The 18797-nt window shown below is 38.2% G+C and overlaps 1 protein-coding gene across 1 annotated transcript; it reads left to right on the plus strand.

Annotated features, from left to right (window-relative positions):
* On the plus strand, window positions 4466-6750 carry LOC104758553 (proline-rich receptor-like protein kinase PERK15). The gene is made up of 8 exons (XM_019239477.1): window positions 4466-4876; window positions 4976-5332; window positions 5403-5489; window positions 5575-5645; window positions 5722-5798; window positions 5899-6049; window positions 6121-6282; window positions 6379-6750. The coding sequence occupies exons 1-8, from the start codon at window positions 4708-4710 to the stop codon at window positions 6469-6471; spliced, it is 1167 nt and encodes a 388-aa protein (XP_019095022.1). The 5' UTR covers window positions 4466-4707; the 3' UTR covers window positions 6472-6750.

The following is an 18797-nucleotide window of genomic DNA, read 5'->3' on the forward strand; positions in this document are numbered from 1 at the left end:
AAATGAACTAAATAGACACTGAGAGGAGTCGAACTCGCGACCTTAGAGTATCTCCATTGAGGAATCTTAAGAGTATGTTACCAAATATCTTAACAATAAAACTATTAAAATTAAATCAAAATCAATATATATATAAAGTTAACTTTGCTCACTTCTCATTCCTCCACATCAGCATCCACCTAATCAATTTTTTTTTGCATAAAAAATACTATTTATAATATTCATTCATTGCATATTTATTACTTATAATTAATAATAGTAAAAAATAAAAATAAATAACGAATTAACTAAAATTAATTAAATGTTAAAATAGTATAAACAATAATATAATTTTTAGTAAATAATAAATATAATAAATATCAAAAACAAATTAAGTAAAGTAAATGAAAATTTTAAAATAGTAAAAATAATACTATAAATTTGTTTTATTAATAATGTTATTATTAAAATTATAAACAAAAAAAATTATATTCCAAAATTTAGAATGGTTTAATGAGTTTTAGAATGTAAGTAAGATTTTAATGCATTGTGGAGTAAAAAACAAGTTATGTAATTGTATTTATAAAATCTAAACATGAAAATAAATTGAAGTGAAACATTAGTTTCTAAGAAACAGATACCATAAAGATTTATTATTAGATTTTATTTATAAGAAAGAAAATATTAATTACTTAACTTAACTTAACTTAAAAATTTTGATCTAAAACAAAAACATTGTAAGGGGCACACTTTTTTTTTGGGAAAACTATGAAAAATAAGTTTGAAAAAAATAATCTAACTAACAAAATAAAATCAATGGTTAGGAAATATAGAAAAAATGATATGTAAGCCGTTACAAAAAGTGGCATGTGATTTGTGTAGCATATCTCATTGGGTATATTATCAACTAGAGCTACAATTTTATAACATGGTATAAAACATATATAACAAATATAACATATATATATATATATATATATTATTAAATGTTTTTAACCCAAAACATTGGAAAAAACATATTTAAAGTATACTATGTTTTTTTTTAGAAGACGAGGGGTTGCATCACAAAATTAACATCTGTAAATAACATATGAGATTTTAGAAAAATATGTAACTTGGATTAGTGAATAGATATTCATTGTGGGGTTTAAACGTTTCATCATTTAAGCATTCTTGACTTAGTCGGAAATTCTTTTTGACAGATGATGCATTTGAACAACCTCATTGTAGCGACATAGCACTAAAACTGTTCATGAAACTTTGTATATTTGCATTTAATGTAGGATATTGATATGTTTAAATGGTCTCTATAATTAGGTCAACGATTGACATTAACGTTAGAACTTTGAAAATTATGTTTTCATGGGATATAAATATGGAATGAACTCTTTTAAAGATAAAAAGTCAGAAGATTGTCGACAATATTATTGCGACACTAGACAATATATGTTACACATACTGTACATTAGTAAAATAAGTATGGCATTTATATGGATTTATCTTTTAATCTTCAAATTATATTTATATTCAATGATTCTTATTGATAAAAGTTTTAACTAAAATACCACGTAAAATCGCAAATAGATATAACAAAAAAATATTATCTTCAAAAATATATATATATATGTTGTATATCACTGAGTAAAGTAAATTTAGTATTTATATAGATTTATACTCAAAAGTTGGAATGATTATATTTGAGCTCAACAATTTCTATTGATAAGAAAAATTTTAAACTAAAATCGATCCTAAGCTAAGTGACTCTGGGATTGTTAAGAATCGTGTATGTGTCGGTTTATGATTGGTTGGACTAATTAACAAAAGAAAAAAAACAGCTATTTTTTTTTCCCTCTCTCTTCCTCGTTTCTCCAATTCTCAAAAACGTGAAATCTATGCTGAAGGTTCGATCCGTCGAATTGAGAGAAAATATGAGTCGGAAATGAGTTTTGGATCTGTCGCTATCATCATTCCAGCGACGCCGGTGACCATCGACGTTTTCTGGTTCCCCAAATCGGAAAGTTAACCAAATCTCTGTGTTTGGTTCAAGGATGCTCTTATTTTGTTCCCATGGTACGCATCTCTCTGAAGTTCGAAGTGTAGATCGTGTTAATTTAGGGTTGTATTGATGTCTTTTGAATTAGGATTTGATGTTTAGCAAATTTTGAGTTTTATGATTTTTTTTCTATGTTTTTTTGTGAGATTAATTGGAAAACTTGCAACAGATGGTAGAGATATTAAAATAGAGATACTGTGTTTCTGTTCTTGATCAATGTTTGTATTTATGTTCTTCTAAAGCTTGAATCAGTTTGTGTTATCTTCTGTTATCAATGATCAAGTTTGTGTTATGTTCTTTCAAAGCTGTTATGGGTTTACATTATGGTCTGTGATCAATTATCAGTGTTTTTGTTTTGTTCTAATGTTTATGAGATTGATGGTTATGGTCTGTGATCAGTTATCAATGTTTGTGTTTATGTGTTATGGTCTGTGATCAATGGTTGTCTCTCTGTTTTTGTTGTTACTTGTGTTATGGTATGGTCTGATTGCTTTCTCTATGTTATGTGAGTTTCATGCGTTTTGTGGACATGTCTTTGTTATCAAGGTGTTGTCTTCCTTTTGGCCCAAGCTGGTTCGTACTTGACGAAAGTGAAATTTCAGATGCTGAACGTAACTGGTATGTCTCTTGCTGTTCTTGGTCACTACGGAGCCGCAGTTACTGATCTTGTGCTTCAAGGCCTTCAAGGCCTTCTGGTGAGCGTAGTACCAAAGCTCAAGTCACTCTTTGCCCAATTCTCTCAAACAGGTTATTCTCTTTTTGTTCTTATGTATATATATCCCTCGATGAATATAGTTCTCTGTATTTACACTTCTTATATCAAATAGTGTATATGGTTCATGTTAATTGCTTCTATCGACTATTGTAGCATTCAAGATTAGTCGTACCCTACCAACTTAAATTGTAAAATCACTAACAATTTAACATAAACAAATTTCGGAGTAGGATTGGTTAATAAATTGGGTATGTGCGTTCATATCATTCTTCGGACAACCAATAAATAGAAGGAGAATGACAGTTAGATAGGACACTGCGCGTTCATATCTTTTTTTGGCCCTTTCATCCCTTTTACCTTTATAGAAAAAGAAAAAGCAGAGAATGTGAACATACTTGTGTAGTTGTGTTTCCTTTTTTTCTCTGAATAATGTGTATTCGTGTTTACAATAGTATAAAATTTGTTAGATATTATATTTTGCAATTTATACGTCATAATATGCTGTCAGAAAAAAAGAAAAAGAAACATCATAATATTAACCTAAAAATTAGTTTAATTTGGCGAACTCACTCTTAAAATACCATAAACCAAAGGTTCAAAGTCTTGATTTTTCTTCAGTTATCATATACTAACATTTAAGACAATGAAAAATATTTTAGTTATAAGAATAACCATCAAAATTAGGTTCCGAATTTGAATCTGCATGACAACAATTTTCCTCTACGCTATAAAATTTGAACATGTCGTATTAAAATTAGAATGGGCTTAATTTTTGTTCGATTAGATTGATTCACATTTGAAACTAGTTGAACTAGTGAGTTTTAGCTGGTTAATTGATTTAGTCAGTCAAAAAAAAAATCATATCTTTTAATTTAATTACTGTTTTTGATAATCCAGAAACTATATATTATGAAGAGTATTAAGAAACATTATTTTATTAGGAGTTTTAATTATATAGAGTAAGTTTTGTATTAAAAAAAAAACTATTAGAAATTTAAAATTTATTTGATTTTTATGAAAATGAATAAAAAAGAAAAAGAAAAAAAGATGTAAGAGAGACTAAGAAAGAGAGAAAGAATTTGCAATTTAGTTGTTTATTTTAAATTAAATAACGGTTGGTAAATTAAGGAAACAGAGTGACAAAGAGAATTTAGACACACTGCAAGAAGAAGAATCTCACTTAGTCCTAGCCTCCTAGGGCCTAGGGGTGGAACCTACTACATGTCCCTTTCTTCTTCGTCTTCTTCCTCGTCTTCTTCCTCGTACTTTCTCACTTCCCCCATGTGAAAAAAGAAAAAAAAGAAAAAACCCTGAAACCAAAATCATCATCTACCAATCTATAATATAATGTCATATCTTTTAATTTAATTACTGTTTTGGATAATCCAGAAACTATATATTATGAAGAGTATTAAGAAACATTATTTTATTAGGAGTTTTAATTATATAGAGTAAGTTTTGTATTAAAAAAACTATTAGAAATTTAAAATTTATTTGATTTTTATGAAAATGAATAAAAAAGAAAAAGAAAAAAAGATGTAAGTAAGAGTAAGAAACTGGGAAAGAATTTGCTATTTAATGGAAATTAAGGAAACAGAGTGACAAAGAGAATTAGACACACTGCAAGAAGAAGAATCTCACTACCACTGGTGGAACCTACTACAATAAATAGAAGTTAGATAGGACAGTGCACGTTTGTATTAAGAATCTCACTTACTAGTCCCTTTCTTCTTCTTCCTCGTCCTTTCTCACTTCCCCCATGTGAAAACAAAAAAGAAAAAAACCCTGAAACCAAAATCATCATCTTCCATATATAATGTCATCGTCTCAGTCGAACAACAACAACACTATCTCTTCCGTCTAATTCCCACCGGAGCCCGTGTTTCCTTTCACCAATCCAAACACAACAACAACTCCGTCTCAGCCCTTCATCACCGGACCTTCTTCGCCTCCTCCGCTAATGGATGTTATGCTTGTTCTAATCTTGGTACCTATGCTTGTTGTAATCGGAAATTTTATCTGCGTATGTTTCTATATAAGAAAGAAGTGGAAGATGATGATGAAGAAGAAGAGGATGAGAAGAGATGCTGAAGCTGCCATTAATGGAGGAGACTCACTAGATCCCACAGGTATCTTTTTTTAACTTTAGGGTTTCTTTAATTCTCATTGAAAAAATCCAATCTTCTTATTTTAAAACTTAATATTCGATTCCTCTGTTTCTTATTCAGTTAATAATCTTCAGCAACTGAACCATGAAAGTAGTTCATCAGTGATTGGACAAAACTTGTTTACATATGAAGATTTGTCTAGAGCAACTAGTGATTTCTCCGACAGTAACCTTATTGGACAAGGTGGGTTTGGTTATGTTCACAGAGGAGTTCTTGTTGATGGAACTGAGGTTGCTATTAAGCAGCTTAAAGTTGGGAGTGGACAAGGCGAACGCGAGTTTCAAGCCGAGATACAGACTATTAGTAGAGTTCATCACAGGCATCTTGTTTCTCTTTTTGGTTATTGTAGAATTGATTCTCTAAGACTGCTTGTTTATGAGTTTGTGCCTAACAAGACTCTCGAGTTTCATTTGCACGGTGAGCTCTTTGACTTTGGTTAATGGTTATGATGATATGCTTTGTGTGGCTTATGTTTTGATGTTTGTAGAGAAAGGGAGACCTGTACTGGAGTGGACAAAGAGGATGAAGATTGCTTTAGGTGCAGCTAAAGGATTGTCATACTTACATGAATACTGTAAGTAATGTTCACTCTTGTTTCTGATGTTTTTCTTTTGGGTCCTTTGGTGTCAATTTGTCAAAGAGATTTGGTTTTGTTTTAGGTTATCCGAAAACAATACACCGGGATGTGAAGGCTGCAAATATTCTGATTGACCATAGCTACGAGGCAAAGGTACTCTAAAAACTTGTAAAGATTATAAATTTCTTCAAGAGAAGTACTAATATTGTTGAACTTGATTCTTCATCAGTTGGCAGATTTTGGACTCGCCAGGACTTATTTAGACACTGATACTCATGTTTCCACTCGGGTTATGGGAACGTTCGGGTATGAAACGCTCTTTTCTCTACGCAATCATCAAATTATAAACAACTTATAACGCTCTCTTGAACTTCTTCTCTTCTTATGGTTTTATTGTGTGATGCAGTTACTTGGCTCCTGAATATGCTTCTTCAGGGAAACTCACTGATAAATCAGATGTTTTCTCATTTGGAGTGGTGCTTCTAGAATTGATAACCGGGCGCCGACCTATTCATAATTCGCAGCCTTTTGCAGATGGTGGAAGCATTGTTGATTGGGTTAGTACCTTTATTAGCACCAAAACCTCAATTTTTAATAGGCTTCTAAAAATTTAACCTCCATGCTATAGGCAAGACCTTTGATGATACAAGCTCTAAATGGTGGTAGCGTTGACGGTCTTGTTGACCCGCAATTAGAGTATGACTTTGATATCAGCGAAATGAAGAGAATGGTTGCGTGCGCTGCTGCTTGTGTCCGTCATTCAGCAAAACACCGCCCAAAAATGAGCCAGGTACTATTTCAAACTGAAAACTTTTTGGCAACATTTTTCACCTCAAACTTGGATAAAAAACGAAACTTGTGGTGATTGTTCTTCGGACACTTGCAGATAGTTCGAGCATTTGAAGGAAACATATCGATACATGACCTAACCGAAGGATCTGCTCCACGACTTGAAGAAATTCAAGAAATTGGCATATGAAAGCCAGACATTTGGTAGTAGCACTTCAAAAAATATATGAAAAAGTAAACATAATTAGTAGACCCATCAGACCGTTACATAATTATTAGACCCATTTGAAGATTTCTTTAGTATATATAAACCTATAAACTAGTAATTAGTAATTAGTATTGATTTGAGGTTTCGTGTTTTAGGTTTGTGAATCGCAAATTTAGTAATCAGTATAAACTATAAAGCAACGATTGGAGCAGATTTTTTTAACTAAAGAGGTTCAAATTGGTGACAGAATCTTCATTTTACAGGTGCAATGTGTTTGTCTCTTTATTGTTTGTTTGAATGATACAAACATTTTATATGATTCTGATTGGATCTTTCATAGGTTCGTAACTTTTTGAGTCTATCCATTTTTTTTTTTTTGGTCAAATTGAGTCTATCTATAATGCAGTAAAAGTTAAAATCTTGCTTTGTGAATTGCATACCAGGTTGTGTGTGTTATTTATTATTAACAAGATACTCTCTTTTGAATCTCTTAAATACATTCATTATACAGATTTGGGATACTGCTGGGCAAAAAAGATTCCAGAGTTTGGGAGTCGCGTTTTACAGATTAGCGAATTGTTGAGTCAGACGACCTTTGGCGTCTATAAGGCACTGAGACGAACTAAAATGACGTCGTTTTAGTCAATTTTATTGTCGCGTAGATGCTACGAGTTGTCTGATTTAGCATTGTTAAACTCCGACCTAACACCATTCGGATATATGTTTTGACAACATTTTATATAATTCAGGTAACAAATTTGAACTTTAACATGGTTGAAGTGTAAGTATAAAAAAGCGTTTGACAAATAGTTGGAGTTGATTTTAACCGTTTTCACTATATTTTACAACAAATATGTCATAATAAGTTGTCAAAATAGAAAGTTAGGATTTTGCACCATCGTCCCTTCATTCCGAGCTTCAAGCCTTGAGTTGGGCCATGAAGTCGATTCTTGCTGGAGGAATTGTCTGCCAATGTTTCGAGACAGATTGCACATAATTAATTGTGATGGTACAGAATCCTGATTTGTGGCCGATTTTCTCCCATCTATTAGAAGACTTCAGCTTGCTGAGATCTTTCTACCCATCATTCTCCCTGACCAGGATCCCGCGTAAGTCAAACTTGAGGACGGACTGCCTTACCCGTTTTTCGCGTACTTTATCTTCGGCAACTTCTTTTGTAAACGCTTTTTCACCAGTTTAGGCAACCAATCTTAATGTTCTTTTTCTTGGTTGATAAAAAAAAAAAGTTAGATTATTATATTATTAAATTACAAAGTTGAATTTAATATAGAAAAACACTCTTAAACCATAGAGGCATAAACCATGTCTTAATTTTCTAAAACTAACTAAATACTACATTGAAGGCAGAGAAAAATATTCTGCTTGTTTATGAGTTTGTGCCTAACAAGACTCTTGAGTTTCATTTGCACGGTGAAGAGCTCTTTAAAACTATGGTTATGATTCTATGGTTTGTGTGTGGCTTTTGTTTTAAAACTATGGTGATGTTTGTAGAGAAAGAGAGACCTGTACTGGAGTGGACAAGGAGGATGAAGATTGCTTTGGGTGTGGCTAAAGGATTGTCATACTTACATGAAGATTGTAAGTAATATTCACATTTGTTTCTGATGTTTTTCTTTTGGGTTCTTTGGTGTCAATTTGACAAAGAGATTCGTTTTGTATCAGGTAAACCTAAAACAATACACCGGGATGTGAAGGCTGCAAATATTCTAATTGACCATAGCTACGAGGCAATGGTACTCTACAAATTTGTAACGATTATACATTTCTTCAAGATTTCTACTAATAATGTTGAACTTGATGCTTCATTAGTTAGCAGATTATGGACTCGCCAGGTCTTATTTAGACACTGATACTCATGTATCCACTCGGGTTATGGGAACGTTCGGGTATGAAACGCTCTTTTCTCTACGCAATCATCAAATTATAAACAACTTATAACGCTCTCTTGAACTTCTTCTTTTCTTATGGTTTTATTGTGTGATACAGTTACTTGGCTCCTGAATATGCTTCTTCAGGGAAACTCACTGATAAATCAGATGTTTTCTCGTTTGGAGTGGTGCTTCTCGAACTGATATCCGGGCGCCGACCTATTGATAATTCGCAGCCTTTTGCAGATGGTGAAAGCATTGTTGATTGGGTTGGTAATCTTGTTTTACCTTTATTAGCACCAAACCCTCAACTTTCTTAATAAGCTTCTAAATTTAACCCTCCATGCAATAGGAAAAACCTTTGATGACACAAGCTCTAAATGGTGGTATCTTTGACGGTCTCGTTGACCCGCGGTTAGAGGATGAGTTTGATATCAGCGAAATGACGAGAATGGTTGCTTGCGCTGCTGCTAGTGTCCGGCATTCAGCAAAACGCCGCCCAAAAGTGAGCCAGGTACTATATCAAACTGTTACTTTTTGGCAACATTTTCACTTCGAACTTGTGGTGATTGCTCTTTGGACACACTTGCATATAGTTCGAGCATTTGAAGGAAACATATTTCTAGATGACCTAACGGAAGGCTCTGCTCCAGGACACAGCACTATTTACAGCTTAGATGGGAGCCCAGATTATAGCTCAACACAATACAAAGAAGATTTGAAGAAATTCAGGAGAATGGCATATGAAAGCCAGACGTTTGGTAGTAGCGAATGCAGCGGTTGACTAGCGACAACGGTCAGAACCCATCAGGGTCATCTACCATCACCGAAGGCAACCGTACAACGCAAGAGATCGAACCGGAGAAGAAAACGAACGATACTATAACTTAAAAAAAGAGGATTCATTTTCGTAAATAGACTATTAAATAACACATTTATTATTCACGCGCTTTCACGTTTTACTTCATGTGTGTGACTCTAATCAAAACTGCCTAAATTTGCACGTGAATATTTTTTTTTTTAGTATGGTGTGAACTGTGAAGATATTATCTATGGTTTTACTTCTTTTGGGTTATACATATGATTTTGAAGAAAAAAGACACTAATGACTTTGTTGATTTGTAAAATGAAATCCCATCAAAATATATATATATATATATATATATATATATGCAAATATATATATTTGTAAAACATGGTGTGTAAGGAACATTAGTCAATGGTACTTAAAAAAATGAAAAAGTAAACATAATTAGACCCATTAATAATTACTTTCTAATTTAATTTTTATAGTAAACTTAGTGAATGACTAAATAAAGGAAGGGTAGTATAGGAAACAAAAAGATTTAAAATAGTGTACGTTGTTGTTATTTAGCGAATATTGTTTACTTCTTTTTTTTAATTTTTTTCTGCAATTTCACTTCTCTCAACTTAAATCACACGAAAAAAGAGAAAACAAAACAAAAACAGAGAAGACAGTTTTTTTGGTCTTAAAAAAAACCAAATAAGCTCAAATTCATCAATGTCTTCTTGCCTAAGAATTCTTCTTAAGGTTATTATTTTTGGTGATAGCGGGTACACTTTTCCACATCTCTTCGATTTCTACATTTTTGTTGTTGTTTTACATAGATTTGATTTGATGTGCCCATTGTTGTTTCTTGTGGACAGAGTTGGAAAGACTGTTATAAAGCAAGACTCGATGCCCCTTCTCATTACAATATGTTACGAATATATACAAGTGTATATGAATGTTGCGCAAGTAATATCAATACATATATGGAAACCGAATAATATTTATTTCCTTGTCTATCACTCTTTCGCAGTTTTAGCGTTGTTGGGTATGACGCTGAGATTGTTGCGAAATTCTGTAAACAAAGGTGTTTGAAGTTCATTGGTGAATATGTCCACGTACTGGTGCGACGATGGGACGTGGAGAACACGAACGATTCCGAGTGCTATGCGTTCGCAAACAAAGTGCAGGTCAATCTCAACATGCTTGGTTCGTTGATGTTGGACAGGGTTAGTGGAGAGGTAGACCGCGCTGACGTTGTCACAGTAGACTAAGGTGGCTGTTGCCAAGGGACAATGCAGGTCGAATAGAATATTCCGGAGCCAGGTTGTTTCAGCTACGGCATTGGCAACACCTCGGTATTCAGCTTCCGCACTGGGCCGGGACACAGTGTGTTGGCGCTTGGCGAACCATGAAATGAGGTTGTCGCCGTGAAAAATGCAATAGTTAAAGGTAGAACGGCATGTGGAAGGGCAACCTGCCCAGTCGGCGTCCATGTAGGCCACCACATCGGTAGTTTTTGATGGATATAGCTGCAACCCGAAGTCTAGTGTGCCCTTAATGTACCATAAGATCCGTTTGAGGGCTTTGTAGTGAATCTCCCTAGGATCGTGCATAAATATACAAAATTTCTGAACGGCAAAGGAGATGTCCTGATGTGATCACGGGTTCGACCTCCTGACCGAGACGACCGAGACGCCCCGGACGGCTCCGAGGCGCATGACCGAGACACGCCGAGAAGGACTGAGGCATTGCACCATGCACAATACGACGCTCGGCCAACGTTCCAGTGATCCTCCCAAGAGCAAGACCAAGTCACCTAACAGACAACTCAAGCCAAGCCCCAACCTTTGCACCAAGGACTCTTGGCTAGCATCACCTTTGAAGAGCCTTGAGTCGCGACCAGCTTTGGGAAGCTTGATTCGCGTGTCTTCACCATCACGCTAGTGTGAAGACGCCTCTAAGCCATTAGACGGAGCTGTACTCCTTTTCCTACTTTGGGTTTGCCCCAATGGGTTTACCAAAAATGTTTTAACGAGGCAGCAAACTCTAGTGCATCTCCACTTCGATCCCACTTGGCTCATGACCTTGAAACACCTAAAGAAAGACTTAGGAGCCAAGGAAGTGAAGATTATATCACCACGCCCCAACCAATGACGTGGCGACCCTATCCCCTTCCTTCTTTGAATTTATTCTAGACTCTTCTATGACCGTTGTATATTGGTCATTGCATTGAGTCACTTTTGCTTTTGCTTTAGGACAAGTGTGTGGTTTAGATCAAGGCCACGTATTCTAGGGTTAAGAGTCTCCATTTGTAAGCCTCACTATATAAAGGCATCAACCCTCATTGTAAAAGGAGACTTGAAGTATTGAATTAAATTTCACAAAGAGAGAATCTTTGTTCTTGTCTCACCTCTCTCCTTAGCCCAAGTCTAGGACTTGGCTCTTGAGAAACCCTAAGAGATTCACGAACCGGGTTCGTAATCTCTTATTCGACAGTATCAAGAGACGAGCCAGCCCTCTTGTGTCGTCGCATCGATCCACCTCTATCCACCATCCATCTCTTTCGTTCCACCTTCACAAGCCTCGAGTTCTCTTCCACAAGTTCTCGAGTTTATCTTCGATTCACCTTCGCAGTCTTAAGTTCTTTGTCATCAGATCTCGAGTCTCCATCAATCCATCACACATCGCTTCCACCCTCATTTCCCTGAGCCCTGCCGAGAACTGCATCCGCTCAGCCGTATCCGTACGTCTCGACAAGGCTTCTCGACCATTCACACAAACCGCTCGTTGGAATCACCTCGTTTCTCGTTTTTGTTTCTTGAATCCTCCCTGGATTCATCTCGTTGAAGCTTGGCCGAGGAAACTTCCACCGATCTCGACTTGACCGAAAACGCATCATCCCACCATTCCGCATCCGCGACCGAAGGTCACATCAGCTTGGTATCATAGCTGTAAAAGCTCCTGACTCTAAGGTTGTGTCTTTCTAACCCACAAACTCATCTCTTTTGGTCAAAGTTTGGATCTTGAGCATTTGTGTTAGATTTGTTAGCTTAGTCTTGTCAGTTTGTGTAGTTTGTTCTTAGGTTTAAATTGGTGTTGAGTTGTGTTGCTTTAGGATCGTTTGCTTTCGTTTGCTTAGGTTGTTAGTTTCCTGTTCGTTTTATTTTGTTCTTGCTGTTCTTTCGTGTTCTTGAGTTGTTGCTTTTAGATCGCTAAAGATAGGACCTTATTGCAAAAATGTGTTAGTCTCTTTAGTCATAAAGCAATTTTTGTCTTCTTGTGCTTTTGCATTTTCTTTTTTTTTGTTTGGGTCATAGGTTTGAATTTCTTTGAGCTGTGATCAATCATTTGTGTGACAAGAGAAATATATCTTGTTTGGTCCTTGAACTTAAGATACTCACGAATATTCTTTTCTTTTGTTTTTGACGAGGTACTATTTCCGCATCACAGCCGATCCACCGATCGAGCCATCGGTCGTACCGTCCAGCGCACGTATCATCTTCCGCGTATCATCACCCAACGCTCGCATCACCGGCCATCCGTACCAACCATCCGTATCAATCGTCAGCACTGTCGTCCGTACCGTCGCCGACCGTACCGTCGACCGAACCTAGTTCCCGAGTCGTGATCGATAGCCGATGCTTGAGTCAACTTGACCGAGTATGGAGTTTGAAGATTTTAACTCCGATGACGATCCATGGTACGACGAACTCCAAGGCACCGATCCAGAATCCGAGGCTACCGAGGATGAACAAAGGTACGACGAGGGCTATAAAGAAGAGCATGGATCACCGAACTACTATTGGCCGTCTAGTTCACAAGCTATGCGTCAAAGCCAGCCCATGGTGAGTCCTTACGAAGAGTCCGATGGTGACAACTGGGGACGTTACTACGCACCACCCCAGTATCACCGAGAGGCCAAGGAAAAGTTCCCAAGATGCGTCCGAAGAACTTCGACCTGGTCACCGTACGCAACATTCAGCAAGTCTAGCCGCGGTCAAGACAAAGCCAAGGCGAGCCTAGAGCGATCTCGGACTAAGTCAAGGGAGCAAGCCTCAAGGAAGCCGATGCATTCTCCCGGAGCACCAAGTTTCACGGACGAGTTGACTGAAACAAGGTTTATATGGTGGTGGGTGAATGATGGTGGATGTATGCAATGATGATATATGAATGGAATGATGGATGGGTGTTTCAATTCCCCTTATGCTATTGCAGTACAAGAGGTATCAATCCTAAATGAGTGTTTGTGAACAGATAAGATGTGCATATGAATCTAAGTTAAGACAAATGTAATGATTGTTTGTCAATAATAATCCTAAGAATGAAATGTAAAGATGCAGAAAGTAAACTACAAGAACCAAGAACTAAATGCAAATGAAATTGAATGATTGAAACTGTAATGAAGCAAGAACAGAAATAGAAACTACTACTAATGAACTAACGCAAGACAATTAATGAACTGAAAACTAAATGTATGCAACTGGAATGAAACAGGAATGAAACAAGACAATCACAAATCATAAACACAAGTTCTGGGGATGAACTCGAGCAAGCACTCGACCGAGTGTAGGTCAAGTGGGAGGTCGAGCTGGTTGAATCCGGAAAACAGAGCAACACTAAAACCAAACAAACAACAAGCAAGCTACGAGATTAAGACTTTAAAATCAATAAACAAAGAAGGTTCCTGAGGATGGATTCATGGGAAGAACTAATCATTGTGGTTATCTAACTTGGTCAACAAATCTCAAGCAAACTTTGAGCTAACCTCTAGACATATAAATCTAAGACAAGTTTCTCCCACTCTCATGGTCAAGAAACAATCAAACCTATGCAATTCTAGACTTGTTCTCACACAGTAAAGAATCTACACAAGCAGGCATTAAGCAATACATCTCAAACCAAACAAGACCTCTAATCTCTTAGCAAGCCTAATGGTAAGCTCTAGATCTAGCCTTATCTATGCTTCTTAAACATTGGTGTGATGCTAAGGAGCTTGAAATCAGATCCTAACCTCTCAGTTCAAGATCAGCCTTAAGAACATCTAGCCTAGAAGAGATCTACAACAATCAAGCTTGACCAAATCACATAAACCACAAGATCAATCCTTCCTAACCCATCCTCAAGATCCTAAGAAGACTACTCACAACAAGACATGATGAAACAAATCAAAAACCCAGAAAATATTGAAACTTGCATTATTAGAAAGATAAAACTGAGATCTTCAATATTAATCAAAGGATGAAACTCAAATTCTCAATATTAAGAAAGTTATTGAACCAACAATATTGAAGAATCTAAGAGTTTTCTTAAACATGTACAAAATCTAAATAAAATGCAAAAGGAATAATGCTAAAAAAGGTAAAAACTAGGTTTTTGAGAATATCTAAAAGTCTGGACCTCTTTGGTGGCTGCAGGTACAAGGTCTTATATAGTGGGGAAGTGGAAGCCCTAAAAATAGAAAAAGTCAAAGCAGTCAACGGCTCGGTCAACTCGACCTGTGCTCGGTCGAGCTAGGGGTCGAGCTGGCTTCTCACGTGCAATCTCCACTCGGTCGAGTCCTCCTCAGCACACGGTCGAGTGTCTGGTCGAGTGTGCGGTCGAGTTGGACTCCGGACCTTGTTGTTTCAGCCTTAACTCCCTTGTTTCCTCCTCAAGATTGCTTCACATCTCTTCTCCATTGCTTCCATGCTCCTTGAGCTCCAAAATCACCTGTTTATGCATGAAAAGATGCAAATGCAATGCAACTAAACTCTAATGCATGATTGGATCTAAAGCTACACAATAATGGCCTAAATGGATAGAAAAAGATGCAAAAGATGTGAATAAACTAAGGGAAAACAAGGCAAAATATATGAACATCATTGACCGGCATTCAAGCTCAACTCCGACATCTTGGAGATTTGTTGGACCAGGTAGAGTCATCATACACTCGCGGGGAGTCATCGCGGCACCAACACACGGCCCTTGTGGCTACGCCAATGCCGGATCCACGAGTTCATCATCGGCCGGAGCAAGATGAGTTGACAAGGAACAGGCCGAGGTCCAAGGTGATTAAGGCCGACGCACAAATGGCGCAAGCTGACCCGGAGCTGAGCATAGGACTGGAGTTCGATCAACCAGTCGGTCCTGAAGGAGTCATTGGCCCGGGAGGAATCATAGAGACGCCAGCCGAGCCTCCCGACCATTCAGATTGTGTACTCGGAGATACAAGTCCCAACCGATGCGCGGACCAAGGTCAAATCGCGACAGCTCTCGATTAAGACCGAGCAACCTATCGAACACCGCTTCCAGAGCCAACCATGGTACGTGATCCCACCACCAACACGCGTACTAAGCAATTAGTCGAGGCCAGAGAGGAGCTCTCCCGCGGAAACGAAGTCATATGCGGAGTTCCCTTGTTAAGACCATCTCCAATGGTTTTCTCTATTTTTTCCTCTATAATAGAGTAACTCTATAATAGAGGTGAGTTTTTCTCCATTGGTTCTCTATTCTCACCTCTAAAATAGAGATTGCTATTTTTTCCTCTATTATAGAGGAACCTTTGTAAAAAAAAATAGGGTTCCCCTATAAATAGAGAAAAAAATAGCAATCTCTATTTTAGATGTGAGAATAGAGGACCATTGGAGTATAACTCCCCTATTCTCACCTCTAAAATAGAACTCCTCTATTATAGAGGCAAAAATAGAGGACCATTGGAGATCCCCTAATGGGGAATTTCAAGCTCAAGGAGCCACCGGAGATGGCCATTGATGGATTTTTGCACTCGGTGCTGTTCATGACTACCTCGAGTAGTATGCTCCAGCTGGGAGTCGCCTATACCGAGCCATCCTTCTCCACTCTTAGCGCCAAGGCCTTTACCGCACAAGGTCATATGGCGATGCATTTGATCAACTTTGGTGCGGACCAAAATTATGTGTGGAATCCTCGAGAGCTTCAACAACCAACCACGGTACATTTGGGGATCGCAGCGCTCAATCCCACTGGCCTAACCGGGGAAGTCTTATCCTTTTACCTTAAGGCCTTACTGTTTCCTTTTGATCCCGGTATAAATTAAACCGCAGTTGAACTTTTGATGCTACTGATTTGTGGTTTTTTTCTTATGTTGATCTAGTGAAAGGCAAAGTTTTGAGGTCAAAACTTCTATAAGAGGGAGGGAATGATGTGATCACGGGTTCGACCTCCTGACTGAGACGACTGAGACGCCCCGGACGGCTCAGAGGCGCATGACCGAGATGCGCCGAGAAGGACCGAGGCATTGCACCGTGCACAATATGACGCTCGGCCAACGTTCCAGTGATCCTCTCGAGAGCAAGACCAAGTCACCTAACGGACAACTCAAGCCAAGCCCCAACCTTTGCACCAAGGAACCTTGGCTAGCATCACCTTTGAAGAGCCTTTAGTCGCGACCAGCTTTGGGAAGCTTGATTCGCGTGTCTTCACCATCAAGCTAGTGTGAAGACACCTCTAAGCCATTAGACGGAGCTGTACTCTTTTTCCTACTTTGGGTTTGTCCCAATGGGTTTATCAAAGAGGTTTTAACGAGGCAGCAAACTCTAGTGCATCTCCACTTCGATCCCACTTGGCTCATGACCTTGAAATACCTAAAGAAAGACTTAGGAGCCAAGGAAGTGAAGATTATATCACCACGCCCCAACCAATGACGTGGCGACCCTATCCCCTTCCTTCTTTGAATTTATTCTAGACTCTTCTATGACCGTTGTATATTGGTCATTGCTTTGAGTCACTTTTGCTTTTGCTTTAAGACAAGTGTGTGGTTTAGATCAAGGCCATGTATTCTAGGGTTAAGAGTCTCCATTTGTAAGCCTCACTATATAAAGGCATCAACCCTCATTGTAAAAGGAGACTTGAAGTATTGAATTAAATTTCACAAAGAGAGAATCTTTGTTCTTGTCTCACCTCTCTCCTTAGCCCAAGTCTAGGACTTGGCTCTTGAGAAACCCTAAGAGATTCACGAACCGGGTTCGTAATCTCTTAGTTGACCGTATCAAGAGACGAGCCAGCCCTCTTGTGTCGCCGCATCGATCCACCGTCCATCTCTTTCGTTCCACCTTCACAAGCCTCGAGTTCTCTTCCACAAGTTCTCGAGTTTATCTTCGATTCACCTTCGCAGTCTTTAGTTCTTTGTCATCAGATCTCGAGTCTCCATCGATCCCTCACACGTCGCTTCCACCCTCATTTCCCCGAGCCCTGCCGAGAACCGCATCCGCTCAGCCGTATCCGTACGTCTCGACAAGGCTTCTCGACCGTTCACACAAACCGCTCATTGGAATCACCTCGTTTCTCGTTTTTGTTGTTTGAATCACCGCTGATGGAGCGTCGTAGCAAGCAAACATGATCTGGTTTGTCGAGATCACGGAAGCCTGGTGGTTGATGCATATAGACTGTTTCATCAAGAGTGCCGTTAAGGAATGCGTTTTTTACATCAAGTTGGTGGATCGGCCACTGTCGAGAGAGAGAGAGATATTAAGGACGAGTCGGATAGTAGCCGGCTTCACGACATGACTGAATGTTTCATCATAATCCACACCGACTTCTTGTGATTTCTCGTTTGCGACTAAGCAGGCCTTTTACCTTGAAAGGTTGCCATCTGGACCAAATTTATGCCTAAAGAGCCACATTGAACACACAATATTAGTGTTTTCGGGGCATGGTACGAGACCCCACATCTTCTTTTTAATTTGAGAATCATATTTCTCATGCATGGCTGGATTCCAGTTAGGATCCTCTAAAGCTTTAAGGTAGGAGAGAAATAATGGTAGTATGGAGAGAGAGGGGTTGTTTCAATTTTGAAATACCTTGTTTGCTGCGTGTCACCATGGGGTGAGATGTCGCAGGTGGAGGTGGAGGAGCAATTGACGGATCCGGCGAGGGTACCAGTTCCGGAGGATTAGGTGGATGTGTAGGTGTTGTAGGTTCGACTGGTGGTGCATGGAGAAGGCGAAGAAGAGGAGAAGGGGAGATAGGCATTTGTGTAGTAGTGTCGGAGGGAGGAGTTGATGTGATATTGGAGAAAGGAAAAGTGGATTCATCAAAGGTAACATGACGAGAAATGATTACCTTGCGAGTGTTGATGTCAAGGCAACAATATCCTTTGTGATTAGTTGGATATCCAAGGTAGTCACAAGTAGTGGATCGAGGAGATACTTTGTGTAGTGCGACGGGAAGGAGGTTGGGATAACACAAGCAACCGAAGACCCGAAGGTGAGTGTAAACTGTGGGCTTGTGAAGAGTTTAGTGTAGGGTGTGTCTTTGTTGATGGAGAATGATGGGAGGATATTAAAGAGGTGAGTAGCCGTCATGATGGCCTCTACCCAATAGGAATGTGGCATGGACGCTTGGAAAAGAAGGGAACGAACACAATTGTTAAGTGTTCAGTGCGTCCTTTTGGCTTTGCCATTTTGCTGGGAGGTGTGAGTGGAAGAGAAACAAGGAACGATTCCATGAGTGGAAAGATGAGAGAGGAATGTGTTGTTTTGATATTCACCACCATTATCGCATTGCAACGCTTTTATACTACGGCCAAATTTATTAGAGACATAAGCCATGAATTGTAAGAATGTGGAGAATACATCAGATTTCTTTCATCAAGAAAAAACCCAAAGAAA

The sequence above is a fragment of the Camelina sativa genome, chromosome 17 (assembly GCF_000633955.1).
Source record: "Camelina sativa cultivar DH55 chromosome 17, Cs, whole genome shotgun sequence".
Classification (NCBI taxonomy): Eukaryota; Viridiplantae; Streptophyta; class Magnoliopsida; order Brassicales; family Brassicaceae; genus Camelina; species Camelina sativa.